Below are 27,409 nucleotides of genomic sequence, written 5' to 3' on the forward strand. Positions count from 1 at the left end.
ATAATGTTTCTGATCCATCATACTGTAAGGTTCACTGCCCGGAGTATATTAAGTGATTCAATATTCCCTTTAGAATGCTGTCTTTTTGTCCCGGAGAGCTAAATATCATGCTTCCTTTATGATACTGCACTAGCAACATAATACCATCTCTTGTGGACAGAGGAAGAGTCACTGGGGAGTTTTAAAACTACATAACCTAACATGGAGGCTGTAGAGATGATGTCTTATCCAAATATAAGGGCTTTCATTTCGAGTGTGGTCAGACTTACTGCGGTGCTCTCTGCTCATCTACCATAAAAATTCAATAACTGGCCTGTTCTGCTTCATATATCATAATGGGGACATTGAGACTTGAGATAGAGTATTACAAAGAAGTACAAAGAAAACATTTAGGCAAATCTGTCCGGATGTTCTCAGCACGTCCTTCACTGTACCAAGCTATATACAAAGCCAAAGTGGGTATGCCTCTGCCTCGCTCGTTGAAGACATAAAAATGATACACTAACAAAGAATTGGTGAATGCAGACTGAGTGCACATTGTGACCCAGATAATTAGTCAGATCATGTCTGGTATATGAGGATTTTTTTCACTAATAGGAGCTGGGCAACCTTGACCTTTGAGAAAAAATGCAATTGTTGAAAGCAAGCATTGCTTTGTGCAGTTGTTTTTTTGTGGCCTGTGAAATTTCTCTGATGGTCGACCCAACAAAATCGGGGAGCGAAACGAAAGCATCCTCTCTCATCCTCTTGTCTCAGTCCACACTTCTGTCATTATCCCTTCTCAGACGTAATATTCTTTGTCTTTGTTCTTTTTACCCTTTGTGATTGCCTTAGCCACAGAGGCCGTTGCTGTGCTTTTGTCTTTGACCACCGCTCCGTTGCCCTCCACAGTGGAACTGTTGGCAAAATTGTGACTCTGGTCTGTCTGGTAGGAGCCCTCGTCCCGGTTGCGGTACTTGTACATGGCATAGAGGAGGATAAGAATGCAGAGAGCAGCAGCAGCCACAATACCAACCACCATCCCCGTGGTGCTACTGGACTCCCTGATCACCTCCACGGCACCGGGTTGGCTCTTTTCATCAGAGGCTGTGGGGTTGGCTGTGGGCACATGGGGAAAATTGGGGGGGTAAGTTAGTCCTGGTGTGTTTCGGGAGGAAGGAGGAGGAGGAGGCAGAAGCACCTGGTCACGGGTGTTCATTTTGCCTGCGGGGATGTGGAGCTGGTCAGGGTTGGTGGTGGGAACATAAGGAGGTATGGGACGGGGTTTCTGGGCTCCACCCTCACCGGCGGTGGGAGGTGGAGGAAGGACTGTCCTGTCAGTGACCATTGGGGATTTATTATTGTAAAAGTCTTCGTCATCTGATTCCGTCATTTCCCCAGAGCCAAAGGCCGAGACCTCCACAGGGTCACCACAGTCCTCCTGGTCCGGGGGGCAGGAAGGGTGAGGAGGGAGTATCAAGGACTCTTTGGTGGTTTCAAGTGGGGATAGGAGGGTTGGGGGAGGAGGGATGACAGGGTAACGGGTGGCGATGGATGGGGGCTCAAGGGAATCCACTGTTATAATAGGCAACACTAATTCACCTCCTAGAAAGGAAACAGAAAAGGTAGGGGATCCTACATTAGAACAGCATTACAATTTTAATTCTGGCAGCAAAGTTGCGCTCATTTAAAAAAAATAGGCAAAATCTGATCATTATGTAGAAAATTACTGAGGAATTAATCAAATATTAGCTGGCTTATCAGTGATATTATTCATAGCGATCACACATATTACGCCGACTTCTATATTTTAGATTATTTACAACATTTGGCACATGAAGAGAAAAACAAATTAAAACCACCATTCTTGAACGACGTACGCAGTTCTCGATTCTTATAAGGAGTCAATGTGTGGGTGTGCAGATTGAGAATGTGTAATATTATGAAAACATAATGCAATACAGCAAGAACATTAAAGAGCTCACATGTAGACATACACATACAAGATGACCCATGAAAGGCGGCAGCTGAATGAAGAGCATATTATAAACAGAGCAATTAACAAGCAAAAGAACAGTAAATTCATTTGCCATGCTGCTGTAAACACATCTGTAGGCAGGGGTTAAGGGGTGACAAGAGAAATCACAGACAGGTTATTTTATGCAGGAATCAGTCGTGTAATAATGTGGCTTAGTGAAAGCAAACACTGTGTCCTGTTTATCAATCACTATTTGGAGGTAGATTCCTCACCAAATAAACCCCTGATATACTTAGCTATATATATATATATATATATATATATATATATTATTTGTTTCCCCTGTATACACAATACTTTGACATTTGCCTTTGATCTGACTCTGAGGTAATAGGGTCTTCTGGTTGTGGAGGAATATTTCAGTCTGCAGATTTTCTTTTCTTTTTTATGGCCACTTGGTTCTCATTATTTGAGTCACACTTTGCAGGGCCAGTCAACAACAAACAATTCTGATAAGGTCGTATTAATAATTGAGGCACCCATAATAAGGCAGACTCCTGCCTAAGTTCCACAGCTTGTTCCTGTCACAAGCCTGATCTACTCTCTGCTGTGTTCCACTCCTAATGACTGCGGCACTCTTCATAGAGATTTTCTTCCATCCAATTTGTTGAGTTACAGACATGCTTCAAAAGCTAATATACAGGAACTGATGCTAGTTATCTCAGCCAGGAGATCACGTATTCGATTGTATGTGTGCGAGCATACATGTGCATACCTACATATTATTATGTCCTGTCTGTGTCCTCAGACAATCTTCGATACTGCTGCACCCATCAGCCTAATATTTTTGTTCTCCTTTATGACTGTATGCTCAAGGACCTCTCATGGTTGCAGTGATTCACACTTTTTGAAATGTTTTTTTTTATTGACAACGTATTTTATTTACTGTTTCACACCGATATTGATTGACTGCTAACTCACTACTCTTTACCTGGCAGATGTTTGCGCATGTGCCCTTAAGCTTGATTTATGCTTGACCCATCTGCGAGGGTGAAGAGTGTCCGCACAGCCAAAGTGACGTCACTCTATCAGACATGTCCCTTCGTGGGGATCACGTGCGGTGGGTATACGCCTGTCTGAGCAATGAGCAATGCAGATGTGGATAGGCGGAAACCACGCTGAAACCATGTCGTCGACAAGGTTTTCGATACGTTGCACCCTACAGTTTGGGAGAATATTGGTTTGCCAAAAGGAGAAAACAGCACGGAGTAAACGAAGATCTAAACGTTTTCTCGCCAACATTCCGCATCAGCTCATGTCCGCGAGACCGCTTAAAGTATAACAGAGGCTTGAAACAGTCACCATGAAGCGTTGCACAGTGAACTGCAGTTGAGCTACAAGGAGCCGGTGCAGATTGAAATGAGAGCCGATCTTTTGTGTGAGACGTGCAGAGTAAAAAACGCATCTGATACACTTGCGGTCTAGATCGGGGGCCGTCGTGGTTTGTATTCAATCAATCAAAGATTACAGCTGTGGTTTTTTGGAGACACACCTGACAAATATCTGCACTCTACTGAGTGCCCTGGTCTAGTTGAATATGTTACAACTATCCAAATGATGGCAACTGTTTGACAACACCGCTGAATAAATGACAGCATACATGAAACAGAAAAGGGAGGATTGAAAATTTGAAAATAACTATGGCTGCTGGAAGTCAGTGTGTTTTGTCTACAATCCGGGTGGATGAAAGCTGTACTCCCATCTTTTTTTTGCCATGGCTGACCCACCTGTTCCCGGTTCACACTCTTCAAGGTCCTCATCATCACTCGGACACTCGGCTGATGCTACCAAAATATCATCAGAGTTCTGCGGCTGAAAGGAAAATGGAGAAATTGTGTCGTTTTTAACAAATACACATTCAACATTCCCATCATCTAGATTTGTGCTGAGTTCTTTTTTTTTTGCTGGCCGACTGTCCTATTTGAGGAAAAACTGCAATATGCAGCACTCTACCACTCTATGTTTTTGCTTGGAGCAAAACTAGTAAGACTACAAATCCAAAATGTGCTCATATGCAGCTGCTCTTTATCCTTCACCCCTGTGGCTGACTTTATTTGTTTACAAACAAAGTACTGCAGATGGAGAGGATATTCTCAGTAGGCTAAATGTTGTGCATGTTTTCATTTAATTTCATACAGTTTGGTCTTTGAAAAACTCTTTATATTCATTTTGAAATAACACATTTGTATATGTTAAATCAGTAAACATGTCTAAATTGCATTTTAGGGTGCACAGTGGACTCACAATACATGAGCCGAGCAAGAAACAGATGGTTCACAAATGGATTACTTAGATATATTGAAAATACAGAGAACTTTCAGGGAAACTGGACAAGAGATAATGTAATGAAAAATTCAATCTGTATATTTTCTTTATAGGAGAGGCAGGGAGATTTTTCTTTGAAACCTCAGGACTCCAAATACAACTGCTGAAATCCTTCCAATTTGGCAGGTTTGCAGCATTGGGATTAAATCAAGTCATTTGAAATGGGGGTTGGTAGTGTTCACCACTCTGGATGCAGTACAATTCAAATGTATTCAATAAAAAGCCTTATTTGCATAGCTGTACTAGTTCGAAAATATATAGAAGCATGAATGTTATTATTATTCTAGCACACTTGGACATAAATAACACATTATGCAAGATCAAATATGTAGGACCAAACCTGCTGTAAGATGACATGCACACAAATATTTCATGGATTTATGTGACATTTTATTCTAATAATTATCACTTATGTCATTTTACATTTGTGCAATGCATTTGACAATTAGGTAAATGTGATTTGAATTATAAATATGAATGTTATCATTTTATCAGAATCTTCTGAGTTTCCAGTGATGACCATATGCATATCTATAGGTAATAACTGCTTGGGACTCCTCTGTGGTGTGGTTTTATTTCGAGCTTTACCAGCAACTTCTATCATGATTAAAAAAAGAGAATACCTAACCGCTGCTCAGGTCTTAATAACTTTAAAATCAGAAAAAGAGACCAATTTAAGGATATTTGTTATTTTACTTTCAATTAACCATTTTCAATTTTATTAAAGAAGGAATTAAAAGATCCTTTTTCCAAAGTTAATTTTCAATACCATAGAAAAACAGAACATCAATGTAAGTTCTTCAAAGTGTATATTTAAATATGTGCAAAAATAACAGTTTTTTGAAAAACAACACAAAGAAAAAAAAAACTACTTAATTTGAAAACCATTAACCATTACTATAGCGTTTTAATTGCCTTCTGTTATTGAAACATTGAATTGAATTAAAGTCACGTTTACCTCCTTGAAAAGTGGTGACAACAACCCTCATCCAAGTTATAAACCAATTAACTTCAAACTGTCAATAAATTAGCCTTCCTTTATACGCCCTCTGACCTTTGATATGCTCTCCCTCAAGCTGGGTGACCGCTGCCTACGGGTGGTGGTGGTAGCCATGGTGGTGGTGGTTTCCATAATCGTGGTAGACATATCGGACACTGCCATCGGGGTGGCGGACGTAGTGTCGGTGGTCAACACGGAGAGCGAGTCCCCGACAAGACGCAGGTTCCCCTCCACCTGTACGCTGGCATCATTTTCTGCTGCCAGTTTGAGCACCTGGAGACCGTTGTAGTAGAGCCCTGAAATCTGACCCTGGAAGGGCCGGCCCTTATCATGACCACCAATTTTAATGGCTGCCTGGCTATTAAAGATGGTCAACTGTCTCCCTAGAATCAGACAGAGTTATAGAGAAAGAAAGAGGTGGAAAAAGGGAAAGAACAGTGGAGCAGACATACAGAAGTTATACAGGAGAGCACAAGAACATAACTTGAACCAGGTGGGTTTGCTCATTACAACATTGATACTTAGTAATTTATTTAAAACTTAGTTAGATGTAAACTTTAAAAGGGGGTTAGTTAGCAGCTTTATGGTTTTAAACTTTACACATGCAGGTTACAACCACCAGAGGAGGGTTATATATTTAGGTGTCTATTTAAGTGTTTTGTTTGGACAGAGTCATTTAGAATTATGACTCTAGTTGTGGTAGAAAATTACTGAAATGTATATGTAAAATTGTTGAATCACTGTTAATTCATCTGTTGAATAACTCCAAAGGGGCATTGCAACTTTTGACATAAAAGAAGGTTCAGACTGTCTGGTCGTAAAGAGGAGAAGAATGAATCAGGCCTTGGGGTGACTAAATCTCTTCAGATATGCTTGTTGGGAACTCGTTCTGACTGGATTTTGGTTTTCGTAAGAAAGACAAGATAAGCTAAGAAGACGCCTCTCTTCATAACCTTGTTCTCATGGCAGCTTGGGTATAACTAAGCTAGTAAAGAGGGGGCTTAGCAAGCTGTTTCCTGGTACCAGTATTTAAATAAATACATTCATTTAAGACAAAACAGAGACTGACCGAAGAGGGTTTCTTCATTCATCAGTAGGGAAAAAAGAGCAGATGCTTTTCTAGGATATTTATTTATCTCTTATCCAACACAGATGGTGCAGGGATGCAAATCTTATGGCTGCTTTTTGAAGAGATGGGCAAATTATCAAAATGGCGGTCTTACTATACTTCAGACTTAATGACAATAAAATCTAAAACACCCCTCCCTCCACTGACTTAATCAGCCATCGGGCGCCCCCTTGTCCAATTGTTTCACCTTCCTGAAAGGGGCAATGATATCTCTAACAGCATCATTGTCAGCAGCCTCACTGATAAGCAGTGTTACATCAGAGGAGGAGGACTGCAGTAATGGGCCTATCTCTGAAGAATACTTATTAGCAAAGTTATTGGCTGCAAACAGTCATCTCATTTAACAGCCTGTCAGGGGTGTTTTGTTGCAGCAAAAAAAAATGTAACTTGGTACACTGACGTAGGTAAGGCAATACAAAGTTGCAGGGAACAAGAAAGGGAAAATAAATTAAATTTAGTGTGATCATATCTAGGAGTTATATTTTAAAATATTCAGTTTAGGAGTAATGAGAGTCATCTTATACCACATGTTAGTTTTACTGGAGTTAATGTAAATGTTGCACAGCATTTAAATGATATTTATGCAGAATAATTACACACAGGATCTAATTACACACAGTGGTTAAGAGGGACGATAGAGGGTTAGACATGGGTTATGTGTTTTTAGTTATTGGTTTAAAATCTTTGTTAAGGTGCAGCTTTTCCACAAGGTGTAAGGATGACAAAGAATAAAAGGCAAGTATGATATACCCCTTTGCTTTGACACTTATTTTCACTTGAAGCTATATTGTGCTCATCAAAATTCATAGCCAATAGAAAGTCAAATTAAAACGGATGTATACAAGTGGGTAACTTGATCCTTGTCAACCTTGTCTCCTGGCACTGCACCTCCTCAAGGGGAAAGGTTATTTACTAGTTATTTCAAGGATTAATTAATTCATCAATTAATTTTTACCTTTATCGAGTAGCCACTCGTCAACTACCCGACCAAGTCTGTATGGGATTCTTTGTCTGGCAATAGCCAGTCGCTCATTATCATAGTGTCCTTCAAAGAATTTGGAGAGACAGAGGTTAAAGTCTGCAAGCTGAAAGATCACATGGTTAGAAACATAAGCAGGTTTAACAAGTTATCAATTTAACCCAGCTGTGAGTTAAAAGAAACTTGTGCTTCACTTAGTGTTATCTAGTTATTATGAGTAACAGCGTTAACACTAATTAGAGTAAAGTTTAGGCTATTTATAATGTGCTACACTAGTTAGAGTTATTTAGCTATTTTTTAAGCAAAGCATAATCTTAAGTAAATACCAGTTACAGTCAAATATAAACTTATTTTATGTACTGTAAAAAAGAGGTTAATTCAGGTAAACAAAGCATTAAGAAAAACAGTCACTTCAACAAAGACAGGAAACAGTTATTGCATTTAGACAGTGATACAATTACAGCAGAAACAGATATAATATATATATATATATATATATATATATATATAGTCATTATAGAGGGCCAAAGTCTTACCCCACTTCTGTTCCACAGTATATTTTATAATATACTACGTGATATAAAATATGTTTTTACTGCAGTTCCCATGAGATATTGACAGCAGGTCTATATCATGGGAGTTGTAGCTGTTGAATTCTAAAAAAGATAGTCTTCATACAAGATTTCTAGACATTCAGCTTTAACACCAATACCTCATTTCAGTATTTGGAAAGATTTTAATGCAAAACCATATTGTGGAATCCGGGCTAATAGGACAGAAGCTGCTCTCAAGTAACACAAGACTTCAGCTCTCTATTTAACACATGCAAACACAGAAGAGTAATTCATCACATGAAAACTACTACAGGAAATATACTGTTTGATACAAACGTTAACACTATAAATTGCCCAGTTAATATTAGTTCCATGAATACTTTTCATTCAATCTTGTACTGATCTAGCACCGAAGAGGTTCTGTCATTCATCAGCCACAAGGTTCTGACTTTACTGGTAAATTCTTGTTGACACTATTCATAAATGATTGCTTATGCATTATTATGCATTAGCTGTTTTTTATTACCATATTTTTTTGTATTTTTGTATATATTGTCTGATTATTATTATGCCTTGTTCTATCTAGCGTTTATAAAAAAAACAGGTTATCTTACAGCCCACATATTATGAATGCAAATGTAATGAAGAATAAATAAATAAATAACTGTTTGGAGTCAACCATGTTGTTGGACAATGAATGGATTAGGATTACAGCGCAACATGGAAAAGCAGGCACGGTACATGACAGTGCATGACAATTAAAGTGCTATGTTTTTACTGTAAGCTTTAATGCAGTGAAGGTTTTAAAGAAGCGACGCATTTATTGAGCCTTTAGAGAGCTGAAAGCGGTGTCCTCGTGTTTTTGTCTGACACAAATGTAAAGACATGATGTAGATTATAAATGTCATGACCATTTAAAGCCAAACAAAGATCAGTTATGTTTCCTTTTACTTTTGTGACAGTCCCTTTACAGCATAAGTACCTGTGTTTATGATAGCTGCTATGTGCGTCAGTCATTTACGATTAGAAATGTTTCACAAACCACTGATTGCTGAGTGGGAGCTTGACATGGTGTCAATAGACTCCACGCATGGCCAGCACCATTACACGATTTTTGATTTATGTACAACTGTGACATGTGCGTCTGTGCTTTGAGCACCAGCTGGAGGCAGAGACGGGACTCTATGCCAGCTGGTGCACCTGTTCTAAATAAGGTTAATTGGTTGATTGGTTCAGAGCAGGTTAAAGCACAGCCGGTCGCAATAACATTATGTATGTGTTTTCTTTTTGGTCTATGTGTATATTATGTACGAGTGCACAATGGTGGGTGAGCTTTAAACTTTTTGGACAGTGGAAATCTGTGTGCGCAGGATGCATCTCCTGCTTGTCATCATTTTGTATGTTTGCCTTTGAGCTTCTGCGGATCTAGTCAACATAGTATGCATATTAGATGCCATGCATTGAATTTATTTGAATTTTCCAACAGCTGTAGGCCAGAATAAAATGCAAATGATAATTTGTTGCGTGGGACACGATGACACCTGAAATATATACCAAGATAACACTTTAAGCCTCCTTTTTACGAATGTATTTATGTACATATGATATTTTAATTAATAGCATCTGACAGTTACCTGCACACCAAACATAACACAACACTGAAATATATAACGCTAATATTGACTTGACCATTATAGAGCAGAGCCCTCTAAGAAAACAGTATAAATGCAGCCAAATGCATCAGTCTGTTCATGTGAAACAGACATCATAGAAAGATCCCCTTGTTAGAGCTCACCATGGGACAGATGGATGTAGATTTAAGCACTTTCAATACAGAATTGTTATTGTCAACAAGAATTTATCAGCTGAGTTGAGCAACATATTTATATATAAAACTGTCTTTTTAGACCTGGACCAGTGGTTGGTGGATTAACAACAAATAGATGAATATTATTTTAGACTTATATAGAACTTGAACCACATAAGTATTACATCTGTTGTAAATAGATGCCGTTTGGGCCATACTCTGTATTTTTCTCATCAACTGCATGTTTACCCACCTGGCTGCCAGAAGGACAGTGGCTGATGAAATTCCTTCATTGCTAGATATACTTAACTGGGCAGCTAGAGACAAATGTATTAATTGTGTTGTTTATGCAATATAGCATGTCCAGTAATATCTGTGGCAACTTCATGGATAGCTTATAGAGTGATAGGTAAATTGCCAATATATATATATATATATATATATATATATATATATATATATATATATACAGTATTTTCTTTGGCAAACAGTAGATTTCACAAGTGCTCATTTAAGGATTTATGTTTCATAGGCAGACATGCAATCCTCTCTCACTAATGCAAATGCTCCATGCCATCTCTCTATGTCTCATATAACCACATAGTCTGTCCCATAAGTCCATTACCTGGTGGATAACGCTCAATGACCGGATGGTTGTCCACCTGGAGAGTGGCATTGCCACCGCTGCGTGTGAAGCGCACTACGTGGTACTTGCCGTCATTTACCATGACAGCAGGCTCATCGATGGTGATGTCATCTGTGCCCACATTGAAGATGACACCAATCTTTCCTTGATCCTGCAGGTAAAAAAAAACGAAAAAAAAGAATGCGACATGTTTAACAAATATTTCACATCATTTTAACTCAAAATGTGTACACTATAAAGTTTCTCTCTACTCAATGGGTTGTCGAGCCAGAAACCTTGTTTAAGTGGCAAAAGCCCATCTCTTGCAACATGGACAGTCTGTTTAATTCTTTCTTTAGGGTTCAGCATCGTTCTCCCTCAGCAGGCAGCTCAGGTTTCCTGATGTGGATCACTCTTGACAGAATCCTTCTGCTTCCCCTTTTGGTTGACCAACTCCCTGTCAGCCTCTCCCTGCTCCTGCCAACCTCCCTCAAAGATCAAAGATGCTTCTCACCCTTTGGGTGGCACTAATAAGAAACATTGGAAACAAACTGTGTGGGGTCTCTGTGCTTCTCTGGCCTTTGTACATTCGCTGCCTTGCAGTCTCTCTAAATACAACACAAGGTCAAAGTGCTAATGTGTGGAGACATTGTGAGAAACAGCAAATACATCTGCAGGAGTACACAGATTAGCACAACATTGCACTTTAACTCTGCTGACTATAAACCGTTGGACTGCAATAACCTTTGTGATGAAAATACAAATAATATAAAAATCCTACAAAGTGGGAGGAGGCTCATCATTTCAGTAGGACACAGAACACATTTTGTCAGTCTGAAGGTTAGGCGTAACAGTAAGGTTGACATATCACATTGTAATTCATTGTGGTTGTGGAGTGCCTGTACGGTATGTCTCAAATGCACAATAGCATATTGTGCACATAGTTAAAACCGCATTACCGTTACACAATGCTAATAATAAGTGACCTTCAGGCTGTGTAGCTACCCTCATCCATTCAGCTGTGTAGTATCAAGGGCCAAGAGTCTGCAGGTTTTTATTTAAACCTCTCCTTCGGCAGCTGGTTGCACTATATCACACCTTCAGGCAGAGAGACGAGAGGAAGCAAACAGTGAAATTGGCTGGTATAGTGTTTTATTGAAATGAAATCCTGCACACTGCTGGTCCTGCATGGCACACGGTGTACACAATATTTACTAGCTTTATAGACATAAATATCTCCCACAGTCATATTTGGATTCCCTGGTTTTTCAGTCAGAACCGACTTCCACAGCACATTTCTAAGTTTAGTTCAGTTTATTTGAGAGGGAAAGGGACAAAGTAAATTAATAAACACACATGGTAAAAAAACAAACATTCATTTTTCATCAGTAGACCACATCAGCGCAAAATATACATATATATACATATATATATGTATATATAGGCAGCGATGGAAGTGCTTTGATTTTTTATCCCGTGTTTTGAGTACTAGTTCATATAGTGATTTGAGTAGTTTCAGCGTACTTTGGTTGGCCTGTGACCAGCTTGTTACACAGTTGTTCAGATGAGTGAAAATCATAGAATGTAGAAACAGAGAGATCTGTGAAGCCTCTGGAGACACGTGATTTCCGATGAATCGGAAATTTGCTCAATTGAACTGGACCCTTTTATAGTGGTTCTTTTAACACGTGACTTGAAGGAGAGGTTAGAGTCAATTAACACACAAAGATATTTGAATTCCCTCACAACCTGAAATTCTAACCTGCTATGAGTATGTAAGGGTACTAGTAGGACTATTGCTTTAAGCGATTGTTCGCTTTCTCGCATACATTAAATATTGTATTACTGACTGAAAGACCAGAAATTGAAATATGTAGACAGAAATACTCCTTTTCTTAACTTGATGATGGCTGCTATTGTGGGATGTAAAAGCTGCCTCAGAGCTTTGCTCTCACCCCTAATCATATGTAAAATACTTCTAGAAACCTTTTGAATTTGAAATAATTATTCCGACACAGTTGGTGTTAAAGACAGAAGTGTGAACTGTCCTCATAGACCTTGAAGGTGCCATTAATAACATAATGTTAAGCTTGAGAAATCAACTTATTTCATGTAACGGAGCTCTATCTCCAAACAGCCTTCGTATTGAAGGTCAGGAACAGGTCGATGGCTCTTTGGATTCTCTCTGTAATCACTTGAAAGTTGTCATGAACCCAGGAGAAGGCAATGTGTGACTAATTTATGGCACGTGAAGTACAGCTGGATAATCAAATTCACACAAGTCAAAAAGAAGTTAAAACCCCTTCATGACAAATGTCTGCCCACTCACAGTTACTCACAATGAAACAGGGAGTTAACTAAAGTCAGTATAACTGTGGCTTAGTGGGAATCAGCAGTCACACTATATCATACAAATGCATGTAGAGAAACCATGACCCTTTTTTTACATACGTACATAATATTTATATTCCTTTAATTGTCTGTAAGAAATCTCTCTTGCGTTCCTTGCTTACTTATATTCAGCACATTAGTTTGTTTATGGTTTAATCACTCATCCCAAGACGCGAACCGATGAGTATTCATTAGGAAACTACAGGGTAGTGCGGCCTCAGGTCAAATTCAGCCCATGTCCTCTGGACAACAATTAACGTCTCCAGGGCCAGAACTCTCTTCAACAAAAGAGTTACTTCGATTCTGCTTACTCAAGTCTTCCTGCATGATTACAAAACAGCCCCAAAGCACCTTTTGACAGCTGGCAGAGCAACACTGCTGCAGCCCAGCTCAGTAAACAAAAGCTTGGCCGATCCGACTCACTTCTTTCTTAATGCCCATGTGTTTGGGTTCAAAGCTAGTCAGGCATATCCTCATGAAAAGCCACGCAACCATAGTTGCATTGACATCAGCTCTAATGGATTTCCTTGGAGTATACCCTGTTTCCACTGCTTTCCGTGTGGGATCTCAGTTCTCATCATAGCTACAGCCTCCTCTTTCATATTGGAGAGAAAGGACTGATTATGAAAAGGATAAATTATTATAAGGATTAAATTTTGATGAGATGAAAATGCATGATGGCATTGACAATTATTCTATGATGCGTCACCACTGCCACCTGATGCATTTTTAAACAGAGCCTAGAGTGGATAGATCATGATTCTTTTAAGAAGACAAGCATGTCGGTCTGTCTCAGTCTGTTTGTCTAGTATGTCTTTCTCTGCATCGGATTTACTCGACTCTTTACTGGAACATTTTCTTCAGAAGCAGGTGTGAGTTTGCATGGATAGTGTTGGGAATTCAGAGACTTCTTATCTTTCCTATTCTCATATGATAGAGTATCTCTTCATTTATTGTCTGTGTTGATCACACCTGGTTTTATTATTCGTAACTATTGTCGACATGTGTATTTCAGCATGTTTATGCTTAAATATGATCTATGTTCTATGGGTTCATGTGGATTGTGACGCTGGTGAGTGTATTGTATGATGCAGCAGCTTGGAGCCCAGGACAAATTTCCCTGCGGGACAATAAAGTGTATCTTACCTTATCTTATCATACTCAGCATAAAATATCATAAAATGAAACTAATAAATAAAAAACAATTGAGTGCTTTTTAAAATCTTATCAGGAAACAAGCTACTATCCCTTTCTTTCTAAAGCAGATTACTGGATGGAAATGACAGATTGTGATGAGTAAAAATCCAAACTGCTCTATGCACTATAATGTGAGCTGTTTTCTAATTCCTTTGAACCATTTCATATTTCCCAAATGATCAAAGGCACATATTTTTCTCAGAAATGAGTTCTATCTGAAAATACCTAGTCATTAATGTAAAATGTATTTCAGCTCTGCTAAAAACTCTGATGGCAATCACAAAATGAATATTCTTTTATAGTTATAATAACCGCAGCACGCAGTCTTGTACCGAACTTATCTAACCTGAGTTTGAAATGAGGACTCCAGATGCGTGTGGAGCACATACAGGAGGCAGGTCGAGGTCTGCCTTTGAAACGACTCTCCTGAAATATACCCCGTAGCACACTGGGTAGAGCGTGTACCATTAAGGCCACAGCAGCCTTGGTTCAACTACAGCCCGGGGCCCTTTGCTGCATGTCATCCTCTCTCTCCCCTGCCTTTCCTGTCTGTCTCTCTCATTATCCCCCCCAAAAAAGGCATAAAAAAAGGGCAAAGAATCATCAACCTACAATAATCAATGAGCTTACTGAATAACGTCATCAATTGTTTCACTGTAGTTTCACTGCTGTGGAACACTGCTTCTTCTAATTGTCAACATTAGTCTCCTTAATGTTCTCTCCGCTGAATAACGTTGGTTTCTTTTGTACAGAGTAATTCATCTCTGAAGCTTGTGTATGAACCATCCACAAATTCATAGTTTCACCTAACCATGTGACCCTTTTAATACAGCAAGCTCCTGTACAAATAAGTCATGTTTATTCTTTTTGCTTTTAAGCACTGACAAACAGAACATCATCTTTTTTTAAATGATCTACCGAGTAGGCTCAATTGCTCTAACGATCAAATAGAGCATCTATTAACACACAATATAATGACTTGTAATGTAGTTTGTTGAGGAATAGTTTGACCCATTTATAACATGATTTCCCCTGTTTTAAGACTCTGTGATTTCTTTCCTCATATTGTAGTTTTGAATGGAAGGCTAGATATCCCAGGAAGATTATAAGAAGTGAATTCTGTTCCAAGCCACTTCATCTGAAAGCCCCAAATCCCTGAAGCATTTAAAACTCATGTATAGTTTGTCTCCTTTATTATTTTCAACTCTCCCAGTGTTGTTTTGACCAGTATAACCCGCTGCTTCTTTCTGTCCTCACCTAGTTTTTACAGTCATCCTCTACACGTATCAAGGCTGAGACCTTACCGCTGCGGCCCCAGGTTCACTTCCAGCCTGGGCCCTTTGCTGCATGTCATCCCCTCTCTCTCTCCCCTACCTTTCCTGTTTCTGTTCAAGCTATCACTATCAAATAAAAAGCAGAAATACCGAAAAAAATATCTTTAAAGAAATACATAATATACATAAATAAATGACAACTTGGGTCTCTACAAAACAGGAAGATGCAATTTTATGAAGCTTAGTTAGAGAAAACTCAGCACCCTCTGAACTCTTTCCATTCCCCTCCGCTGAGCAGTAATACGGTGTCAAAGTAAGCAATCTGTCAGGGTGCAAGGACTTGGCAGATGCTGGAAAAAAAAAAATCTTTTCAGCTGGCTTTGCACGCAGGGAGCAGTCTTTGCATTTACTCGCAACAGTCCAAGACTGGCAAGGTTAGTTTCACACTTTTAAAACTGGAAATGTAATTTAAATGACACAGTTTGAAAAACATCCAGGGGATGATATTTGTACCAAGCATGTCTGGTAACTGATAAGTGCAGCAAGACTTTCAAACCGGAAATGTGTTCCAAAGTATGTCTCAGCTTCCATTTTTATTTTATGATATTAGTGTCCATATTATACTACCGCAGCTTCCCTCTTTTGAAGGCCCCACGGTGGCCATAATGAACTGAATATAAGTTAATATCAAAATATGAACTGGATTGGACTGGAAGACTATAAATGATGAGAGTGATGTCACCTTTGATTCATTCAAATTACCTCATGTTTTGCACATTTGAATAACAATCTGAACCATCACAAGAACAGCAACAGGCAATGTGCATTGGAGAGAATGATGAAGAGATGGTGTGAGTTTTTATTTTACATTTTATCTTTCTATTTTTATTTTTTGGGATTAGGACTGGGATTTTATATGCTTTCTTTCGGTGGTTACAACTGTGCTTTGACAACAGGTGTGATTTTAATTATTACACCGCACGCAGACATTTGACAGATCTCCCCTCTGGTCTTTATCTTTGCACATCTGTCCTGTGGCTAAATGCTAAAAAGGCTGATTTCCCTCTAGGAAAGACACAGTTGCTGGCAGCTGCTGAGAAGTCAATTGGCTCCGCCGAAAGACACACGTGTAAAACACGAGAAAAACATCTCTTGGTCTAATGACTCATGCTTTATTGTATATCCTATTTTTGGTTTCCATATTATCTTAATGTTTGGACTCCTAATGGATGCCATTAATCCGTGAATCATACCAGCTGTGACAAATGCTGTGCCAAGTTAGAAAAATGGCACATTCAAGAAAAAAACTTTAATTTAAAAATAGATCATAAGAGGTTTCTTTAAATTCATTTATTTTTCATTTGATTAAATCAGGTTTGTAGCATCAGTACTTTATCACAATACCTTTTTGTGCCTACAACCTTTGCATGAATGCAACTGAAAAAGCTGGTATGTCTACATTCAGTTGTTTTAGCCCATATTCCTACAGAGCCATCTAAATATCTAAACTGAAGAAATGTATTTTCTTTTGGGGATTTTGTGCGAGTTCCAATGTTAGTCACCAGCCGCTTACTTCCAAACACTGTAACATATTGCTCATTAATGTTGCTCACTAATCTTCTCAGGTATTTGTGGACAATGGCAGGAAATGATGTAAACGTTTGGTGTTTGCAGACAGAGCGGACTAGTTTCCACTGCTCCAGTTAGCTGCCCACTTCACATTGTCCTGATTTTCTGGAGATCTAAGGATTTTGTGTTGTTTTTGACAATGCTTTTATAGTCATAAATATAATGCTTCTTTGGGTCAATATTCACAGAGTAATATATTAAATAGCACAATTGAAATGACCATAAGTGCTATTAAGGGTTACTTGTGCCTTGTTGTACAGATAATGATGTTTGCTCTCAAATACTTAAAATATGATTTAGAGTGTGCGGATGCAGGATACTGTTATGCACAATTGTCTTATTGATAAATCTGAAAGAAGCTAAAATATGAACAGAACATATCTCTTTGTGTTGATCATTTCTACATTTACCTCCACATTTTGGAAATGTAAGTCATTTTCAGATTTTTGGACTGGAAACCGGAAAAGAAAAGTGCACAAATATTCATGGGATTGCTTTAAATCATATAAAAAAACATATTTGATTTTATCTCCTTTAACAGTTATTTTTTTGTATCCATCACAGCAGTGTGATTTCAAGTGTGAGTTCAAGTGTTTTGATATTATAGCCTCAAACTCTGCTTCCAATACTTACTATGTGCAGCTGAAGATAGTCTCCGAGCCCATGGGTGCTCTCCACTCGCACCAAGATGGCATCCTTCTGCTGAGTGCTGAAGCCCACGGCTAACCGGTCAGCTCGGGTACTCGGTCGCTCATTGGGGGCCCAGGTGAATGTGATGAGAGCCCCACCTTTTCCAAAGATGTACGTGGTACCAGCTGGAGAGAGAGAGAGAGAAACAAAGTTATTTGTGGTATAGTTTTACTTACTTACTAAGTATCTCATCCACAGTATGAGAAGAGATTTAGATTCCTCCTCTCACAGTCAGTCTACCCCCCTCCCCCCCTCTGTAAAGACTCATTCATTTTTCAAACTAACGCAGTAGGCAGAGAGAAACCAGGAAGGAAGGAGGGAAGATTTATTAAGGAGATCTGCTTTACTCCTAAATCACAGTTAAGTAGCCTAATTTACAAAGTATGATGAAGCTTTGCATTTCCAGAAGTAAACAAATAACAACAGTTTTATCATGATTCATCACTGCTCTCACTGCAAATACTGAGGCTGGTTTTGACAGTGTGGAAATCCAGAAATAGTTTTGTCCTGCAATGATTTCACAGGATTTAGCAAACATAATCCAGGACGGCACATATAGATTATATCTACAGTTTTGCATATGTGGGGTGTTCTATTTGTTCACAGGATTTCACATTATCCATCTGAAGAAGCACCAATACTTTCTCGTCAAGTCACATAATGTATTATATCTATTAATGAACAATGTATAATTTACTGTAATTATCATTCACCTGGTCTCTTTATCTGATTTACTTCGTCTCTTCATCAAACATGACCTGCAGTGATTACAACTCTTATCAAGCTGAGCTGAGGACACAACACTTGTTTACATGTCTTGACACTGTACATTCGTTGTTGTTGGCGATACATACAGATGCATCATGCAACATCTAGATACATGAAATACATAATAATGTTAGCTTTTACTGTCCGATTCACTTTAATCTAAAATCTAAAAAAGGTAATAATTCATGGTTAATGTGAGAGTTTAAAAAGAGCATTGTTTTAAACCTGATTAAAATGCATCCACCTGATCATACAGCTATAATCATGAAAATGATTCATCTGAACTGAATGCTTTATTTATCAATGTATATGTATGTTTTTAAATCTGGCCGGCATTGTTATCAAGTCCAATTGCTTAAGAGCACTGAGGATCTTTCAATATCTTTAACACTTTATCCTGTGAAACCCTTGAAAGGTCAAATGAGTCCACAGTTGTGAATTATATTGAAACATCGATTTTCCAGCATACATCCCTGGATTGCCTGGTCGCCTATCTAATAGTTGTTTGGCTACAGTAGTGAAAAAAACATTTATCCACAACCTTGGCTCGATCAGAGGAAAGCTCACTATTAATGTTGAGACAGATATTATTTGCTTTAGTCTTGAGCTTTTTGCAGTAAACACTTTCTTTGCCCTATATTTCTCTGTGTCTTGTGATAATGCATATCAGCCTGACCTTCAGACTAACTAAAAGCTAAAAAGGCCTTATTTCTCTTGTAAATAGCATCTAAAACATTACTATTCATCCATGCTTTAAATGCTTGTTCATCATTTTAGGAGCAACTTTGTCCACCAGCTTTAAGAACAGTTATTTGAAGTGCACCCATGCTTTATAAACAGCATTACATAGAACTGGAGTCCTGTCTGATGAATTCATGCGCTCAATAAAATCATCTTGACATCATTTTGATTGTACGATGGAGCTTTCGTTTTTTTTCTTCTTCAATAAATCAATGAGTAAGTCCAGGTACAATTCACAACCACTCTGGGAAATCATAGAGTGATCAGACACCAAGATTGGATCGATAACAGTCTGACTTAATAATTGACCTACTCGACTGGGCTCTTGAATAAGTTGTTGACAGTCCAGAGCATGACAAAAACTTTTAAAGTTCAGATTCAGATCAGGTTCATCTCCTTGAGACGAATGAAGCATGCTGGTGTTAATCCTTCATTTACAAGTCTCGCTGTAATTGCAGAGATCCCTGAGAAAATCCATCCATGCTAAATCCATTCGCTGATCGGCTTTTAAATCAGACACCTTTTCATGATGTGAGGTGTCAACTCAGATTGCCCATTAAATAAGAATCTGCAAAATTCTTCAATTTGTGTCAGAGCAGAAAAATCAAAGCTATAATCCATTTTCTACAGTTGATGCCAAGTCGGCTTTCTTAGTGTCGATGTAGTTTGGACTGCAGGTGTTCAAGATTGCAAATAGAGACAAACTGCCGTGGCTCAGATGAAAACATTACGCCCCGATGGATGCCCAGTCATTATGTTACAGAAGAAACAACAATTACCTTTTATAGTACACCTCAAGTACATGTTATTCTGGGTTTGTTTTAGGACCTGTAACCTAAATATTGTTTTGAAAAAGTGAAGCACAGAAAAACACTTGAGACGAAATTGTAGCCTCAATTTCAACCGTGTACGAAGACTTGAGTGCGCTTCTGCTCAGTATAATGGGCACTCACCACAAAGGTTTCTTAATGATAGGATGTAACGGCTGACTGGATGCCATCTTAACATTGAACACTTACAAAGACTTGACTGACTTTGACTTTAATTAAAAGGGCAGCATTTGTTTCAAACACAATTATTTCTTACTCAGGTAATCTTAATTCATGTCTGGGATTTGCAGTAAAATGTGAGTCGGGGACATTAGTTACATCAAGGAGTCTCAATAGGTGGTTTTATTAGTTTCCTACTTTCAGTGAATGTTATCTGCATCTGGCTTCTTAGTCTGCCCTCATTTCAGCTCAATTAAATCCTACATTAGAAAGTATAGACAACTTTGCTTTTTATACAGATCTGTGAACCCTTGAACAATAAAATAAAAGAACTCTGCATCAAATATTACTTTAGCTGATAACGTATGTTGTAGCACCAAAATAGCACTGCACCACGAACTCTCAACAACAACAAAAATCTATGAATATTATTATTATTATTAACTAAAATCAATGATACCATACAACCCTTCATGATTTTTACCTTTGTTTGTTCTTGTGAAACCAAACAGAAAAGCAGGCAAGTAATGATGTGGTCAATCACCTTTTTCTGAGACCCAATTTTCCATCAGTTCTCATTTCAAATTTCTCTACAATATAGCCTTGAACAACAATTTAAAAAGGATACTCAGGAGACTCGAATCTTGTGAACTTTTTGTACCCAATTTTGGTTGCCTCAAACCCGGTCTTGATGGATCAATACACACATCACATTCGGCAACGCAGTGAGTAGAAATGTAACTATTGGAAAACTGGATCATTTTGATCAACGTTGACAAGCAGCTTACAAAAAACAGCACACATGAAAATATAACGAAATGTTGCGCAAAGTGGACAACCAATTAATTAGTGAAGAAATTAGACACAATGAGATGGATGATGGAGATGGGAAAGATTCCCATATCAACAATTTGCAAACGTCATTAAGACCGTTGTATGAACACAGAGTTGGTTGTGAGGATTACAATACTGTGCATTCACAATACAACACACCATACCCAATAATAATAATTTGGGTTTAATTACATTGATGGTCTCTGACTAATATGAGTCGTCCATTTTAGATTTTCAGGGGCATCCGTGTTCGTAAGTGCCATATCGGATATATCGGAGCTTTCAGAAAAATCTCTCTGTCTCTGTCAGACACTACGGTAACTCTGACATAAGAGGCACGCGGCACAAATTCAGATATCGGCTACATGTGTTTTTTTACATGAGAAACCAAGAATTGCGTGGATTCTTTATTGTAACACTGTTGGCAACTAAGAAAATGATTTCTTCCAATGTAAAGATAAAGGTTTTTCCCTTGTCAAAGAAACGCCCTGCGACAAACAGCTCATGAACATGAGAACTGCAGTGTTTTGTGCACTGCTGTGGGAATATGAGCAAAGACAAAGTCAGAGGGTGAATAAGAGGAAACACGCACCCTTGTAATCGGCATCATGAATTATGAAATACTAATGCACCTGCAGGAAGCGTCTGTCTATAGACGGCAGTAACTCCTGCATTAGTCATGACGTTAAAGCATTTCATTACTTTCTGTCTCAATCTTTTGACTCCTGCTATCTCGTCTCTTCTCGCTGTGGCAGACCTGCATCAAACAAAACCCGCAGTAAATCAGTCTTGTTAAGATTGTACTATAAACATCACACTTCTCTCCCTTGAAGCAGCTCCGCTCTCTCTCTGCCGACTATCTCACGGGAGCGCTCTGCTCGTCTCTCATGGCCACACAATGCATCTGTGCTCGTATAATAGGGCTCCTTTGGAGTTTCTCAACTGCAGTGTGCTGTAAATCACATCATCATTAGTTGCGAAACCTGATAATTAATTATACTGTACACATTATTAGTCTCTTGGCGCCTCCCATATCATTAATGAATATTATATAGGTGGTGCGATAGCAAACTCAAGTCCAACATTAAATTGTTAGCATTTTAAAGCCATTTTGTTGGTTTAATACATTGCATAAGTCAATAGAATCGTAAGTATATATAATAAATCAGCTTTTTACAAGCAGATGGTGTAAATGCAATTCAGAGATTACTATAAAGCGCCAATGATTGGCTGTTCTGTCATAAAATATCTCTACACAACAAATGTAATATTATGGATTCTGTTTGTGCCAAGATGCAAACTACCCACTAAAACATCCTGTCCTTTCCATTTGTGCTCTTAGCGGAATACGCAAGAGACGAGGCAACATGCTAATAGGACTTGCACAATACACTGAGACGCTGGTGATAACAAGTTAGATGTGAAAAGCCTTAACGCGCTCCTTGAGCTTCCTGCCGTAGAGAGCTCTCATAATATTACTAATCATTACTTTTAGAGGCTAAACAATAACCATGACTCACACAAATGGCAACTAGTATCAGCTGTAACATTATAAACACAAAGCAGTGGAACAAACAGTTAATTACTCATACCCCTATACAGGGGGTTAAAGGAGATTTGCTATGTGGGGCGACTCTTTTGTTTCGGTAGGGCGTCGCCCCGGAATTTGTTTTTATAAACAAGCTCTATTTTTATGCATTTTAATGCACTCTGTCACATTTTTACATTCAAGTTACATGTCTTAACTGTTGAAAATGTGAAATATGTACCACAAAAACTGTTGTTTACTTTCCATATTACTCATTAACTGTGATGTTAAAATATAGTTATTAGTAATGAGTAAAAACAGAGAGAGTTGGATAGGGAGTTATTAAATGTATTTAAGTTAATAGTGGAATGTAACTGAGCACATTTACTTAAGTACTGTGCTTAAGTAGGCTACAGTTTTGCAGTATTATATATAATAGTTTATATTATATATAATACTTTATACTTCTACTCCACAACAAATAATAAGTAAATACTGTACTTTTGTTTAATTCATTTTATATATATATTTAATATATAATTTTAGTTACTTTGCAGATTCAGATTATTAAAACAAATTATAATCAACCATGAAATTCTGATGCATTCTAATAGATTTAAATACCAAGCAATATATTTGAATGCAGAGTATTTTACAATGTAGTATTGATAATAGTAGTGTGTAGCATTTAGGGGGATCTATTGGCAATAATGGAATATGATATTAATGAGGACATTTTTTTTTGGGGGGGGGGCGTCACCTGAAAATAATAATCATTGTGTTTTAGTTAGTTTGAAATGAGCCGTTTATATCTTCATAAAGACAGGGTACTCTTCACATAACCTACCACCATGTTTCTACAGAAGCCCAGAATGGACAAACCAAACGATGGTTCTAGATTTTACGTCTTTGCGACAGCCGCCATTGTTCTTCTTCACGCTTGGCACACGAGAAGTTTCAGTTGGATGCAATCTGCCACCTCACCGCTAGAGGGCTCCAAATACTATGCACTGCATATTTAAGTTGAGATCCAAGTACTTCTTCCAACTCTGTAATGTCAACATAGATTAACTTCTTAGCCTTCCTTCTCTTTCAGAAAAATATTGATATGGGTTTCTTTACACCTGGAATTCTACGCTCTGCAATTTCTCCAACACTCTTCCTGCTGCATGTCACTCAGTAGTGACCGTGACCCTGCATACGCATACAGCATGCCTTTACTGCATTTATTTTGACGGTCGGTTTTGTTAAGCAGACTATCGCACATTCACACACATGTTTTCTGTCGAGCTTTACAACATTTAAAGTTATATTCGGGATTCAAAACATTCGGGACTTAGAAGAGCAAATGCCCAAGTACCAGGGCTGAGGGCGGGACAGCCCCTGCTCTTTTTGCATTTTAATCACAATTTCTGGTGATTATAAACCACACTAGCAGAGTATATATATATTTATACGTGAGTGCGGCTACGGTTGTATATGGACAAGGTTTTTTACGTCAAAAACATTTTTGCTACATGGCCTCCTTATGGTAAAATGACAAAAGTGTTGTATGTGCATGTATGCTGTGGAGGCATTAGACAAAGTTCAACAAAGGCACGTTACTGAAAAAAAAAAAACTGAGTTAGTTAGAACATGAACTCACATATATCTCTCAATTGTGAGCAGTTTTGCAGAGATTGAGAGTTATGGAGAGATATTAAGTTTGAATTTGTCGTCTGACTTATGGCAGCTGAGGCACACTTCTTCCATGGTCTATTAAATACAGCTCAGTTAAATGATGAAAATGAATAGCGCAATCTAAAGCCTGACAGAGAGGACATACGGGTTTCATGTTAAAATATGATGTTCAAGTCAGAAAGTGGCATCACATACACAGCGAACACAGAGTTTAGGAATCAAATCAATTGAATTTGATCAATTCAAAGCCACCCTGACTATCTTGTGAATCCTAAATAACAGCAGGTGCAGCTGGCGCATGCTGACTTCTACTGCATTATGCCTGAATTGCTGGCTCTGCTCCGATCAGCAAGACGCATCCAGACTGTCAGTTCTCAAATTGAACGTCTGCAGCTCAGAGCGCATCAAACGACCCTCTTCTTCAATAATAATGTTAAGGTTTTCAACCTTCAGATGATTTGGGTCCTAGGGAAATTGAACTTAAATGCAGTACCGAAATAATGCATTTAATGCTTCTCCTTTTGCAAAAGTCACAAAGACATTTCCCTTAAATGCACCTACGTATCTTTTATGATGAGAAAACTCACTGCAGCTTTTCAGATTTATGTCTTTCATTTTTTATACAATTATCCCTGAAATATTTTTACAGTTGAGTCAATTGTCTTTGCAAAAATGTGTTGGTTTTTTCTTATATTCCTATTTGTAACTGTATGAGCACAAACGATGGGATTCAGAGCATAAGCAGCAAACAACTATTTGCAATGTAAAGATATATGTGTGTCTTGTAATCCAAGCTTCACTGTGCTTTGTTTACATAGCTGGGCCAGCCGTGCGTGCATGTGAGTCGCTGTGCCCCACTGGCTAGTTAAGCCGCTGCTCTGCACTGCACTCGTACGTCAGTCATAGCTGATAATGTCCCTACCCTCAGCGTAGTAGCGAAAGAGAAGTGCAGTGTCCGGCTTCTGGTGCCCCCACAAGTAGACACTGTTAGCTTTGTCAGCACTGTTGCCATTGTTTGCACTGTTAGTGCTGTTAGCACCGTTAGCTGTGAATAATCGGCTCAGCCGTCTTAATGTTGAGAGTTGTGTGGAGGCAATACAAATGCTCCGAAATCTGTACTGAGCACTTTTAAAGGGACACTGTGTCGGATTTGCCGGTATCTAGCGTTGTGGTTGTAGACTGCAACCAACTAAATACCCTCCGCTCAATCCTCCCTTTCCAAGACTGCGGTAACTTGAGCTGGAGAGTGCAGTGTGGTAACTCCGTTCGCCTCACTCAGAGGCCATCCATACCATACTAACACTACTTTAGGGGCACTGGCGACACCACAGTTCTGCACTTTGCAGCTAACGTTACCACAGTTTCACAAGTGTGTCGGAGAACTGAGAGCTACAGTGGCCTTCAGGTAACGTAAAAAACACGAATTTGATATCAACCTAAACATTTACTACTCCCTTATTGCGAAATCAGAGCTGTATTAAATGGGAACTTCAAAGATTTTAAATCTAAATTTGATAAATCAAGCATCAGTTGGGGGTGAAGACAACAAGTTTTAAAAGGTAAAAAAGGGGGGTTGTGAATTAATAAGTGAGAGTACATCTGTAGCCTGCTCATTTCGGTTCATGGCTACATTAGCTGCTACTAGAATAACACACCTTAATCCCTGACCAAATTGTTGGTGACCACGTTGCATTGTGAGTAATGCAGGCACCAGGTTTTGAAAAGAAAACTGAATGCGTGGAAATGGAATTAGGGCATTGATTTAAAAAATAAAAATAAAAACATGTTTGTCATGAGTCTGACAATGTTATAGGAGTGCAATGCTAAGATGGTAAATTATTTTAAGCTACTGCAAACTGAACATTTACAACAACTGCTGTCTTAAACGAAAGCATTTAACTAGCAAGACACAGGGTGGCTCTTATTGAGAAACAACTAACTGCAATTATTAATCAAAAATAATTCAAGAAAACATGACAATGTGAGTTTGTTCGACTGGTCCGTAAACAGATACACCCCTTGTTCTTCCGTATTTCTGAAAATCTGCTCAAAGATTTGCTGTAGTGTTAAACTGCACTTGTTATTATCATACTTAACTTTAATATTTACAAGAACAAGGAACTTAATCCTGAAATATACATGTGATATTGTGCAGTGATAGGCACCTCTATATTGCTTATATTCTGTAATACAAAGGAATAAGCATGATGTCTTTCTGCATCCTGACTAAACTAAATTATAGCAAGAGACGATTTTCTTGAAAACTTCAATACCATCAAATACAAGCAAACGCACAATCCTCAGACCTAAATTATGTCTGCAATTGCTATGAGGTTTCCTAAAAATAATTTTGCAGCAGGTACAGTCATTGTTGATGGAGCACTTCTGCTGTACTGTTTAAAAGCCATTTATACATTCTACTCTTGGCTCTCTTCTGCACTCAGCATGTAACGGGATCCCACAACACAAGAAACTTTATGAAAAATAGCTTATAATCGTAGTGGAAGGTTCTCTGTTGCAGCCCCACTTTATGACATTATCTGGTTAAATGGATTACATTTTACATAAAAAAAAAACAACTTACTACCTACTGTAGCTTCGCTACATTTTCATAAAATGGGGAGCAATTAGATTACTGTCTTCCCTCACAATAATAGAGCCAGTATCTTTATATCAAGATGTCAGACATGGAAGCAGGGGCTTACGATGAAATATAACTGAACAGCAGGGCAATTTACTCTATAATGTACACTGAAAAAAAACATGACCGGAAAACACGATTCTTTAAATAGACTACTCTCAATGTCCTTGCTGTGCTGGTGTCCATGTATTCTTCATGCAATAAACGTCTGTCCTTTACTGTTAATTTGAATATTGCTTTCAAGGCCACGTTTACAAGACAATGTAGGCCTCTTACCAGCCCCCATCTACGCACAAATACTGACGACTGAGTGCTAATTAAAGTTAATGTCGATGGCATTACCTTCAAAATTTCACCAGTGGTGAGCACTTCCTTTTGGTTCGCTATGACCTTGTTGTGTACTTTTTTAATACATTCGGGGGGCGGGGGGGGTGACATTTTTCTGCTTTATTTTGATATATATGATACTTCTGTAGTTTTACTGAAGTAGCATTTCTTATTGAAGTATTTCAACAATGTGGTAATGGTACATTTACTTGAGTAAAAGCATTTCTTTTGTTTGTCGGTTTATCTTTGATCTGTTACAGCAAATGCGTCCTTCTCTTCAGTTC

At 38.4% G+C, this 27,409-nt stretch overlaps 1 protein-coding gene across 1 annotated transcript in view; it reads right to left on the reverse strand.

The window, feature by feature from the left end:
- Nucleotides 1–781: 781 nt before the first annotated feature.
- The window catches only part of nrxn2a (neurexin 2a), a gene marked incomplete at both ends in the record, with an annotated part of 87,569 nt that continues 60,941 nt past the window's right edge, over nt 782–27,409 (reverse strand). Inside the window, 6 exons of the mRNA XM_079172189.1 lie at nt 782–1,584; nt 3,745–3,829; nt 5,397–5,725; nt 7,427–7,516; nt 10,437–10,608; nt 17,561–17,742. Coding sequence (XP_079028315.1) covers nt 782–1,584; nt 3,745–3,829; nt 5,397–5,725; nt 7,427–7,516; nt 10,437–10,608; nt 17,561–17,742 — 1,661 coding nt within the window. The remainder of the gene's footprint in view (nt 1,585–3,744; nt 3,830–5,396; nt 5,726–7,426; nt 7,517–10,436; nt 10,609–17,560; nt 17,743–27,409) is intronic.

This window comes from Pholis gunnellus (assembly GCF_910591455.1).
Source record: "Pholis gunnellus genome assembly, chromosome: 13".
In the NCBI taxonomy this organism is placed as follows: Eukaryota; Metazoa; Chordata; class Actinopteri; order Perciformes; family Pholidae; genus Pholis; species Pholis gunnellus.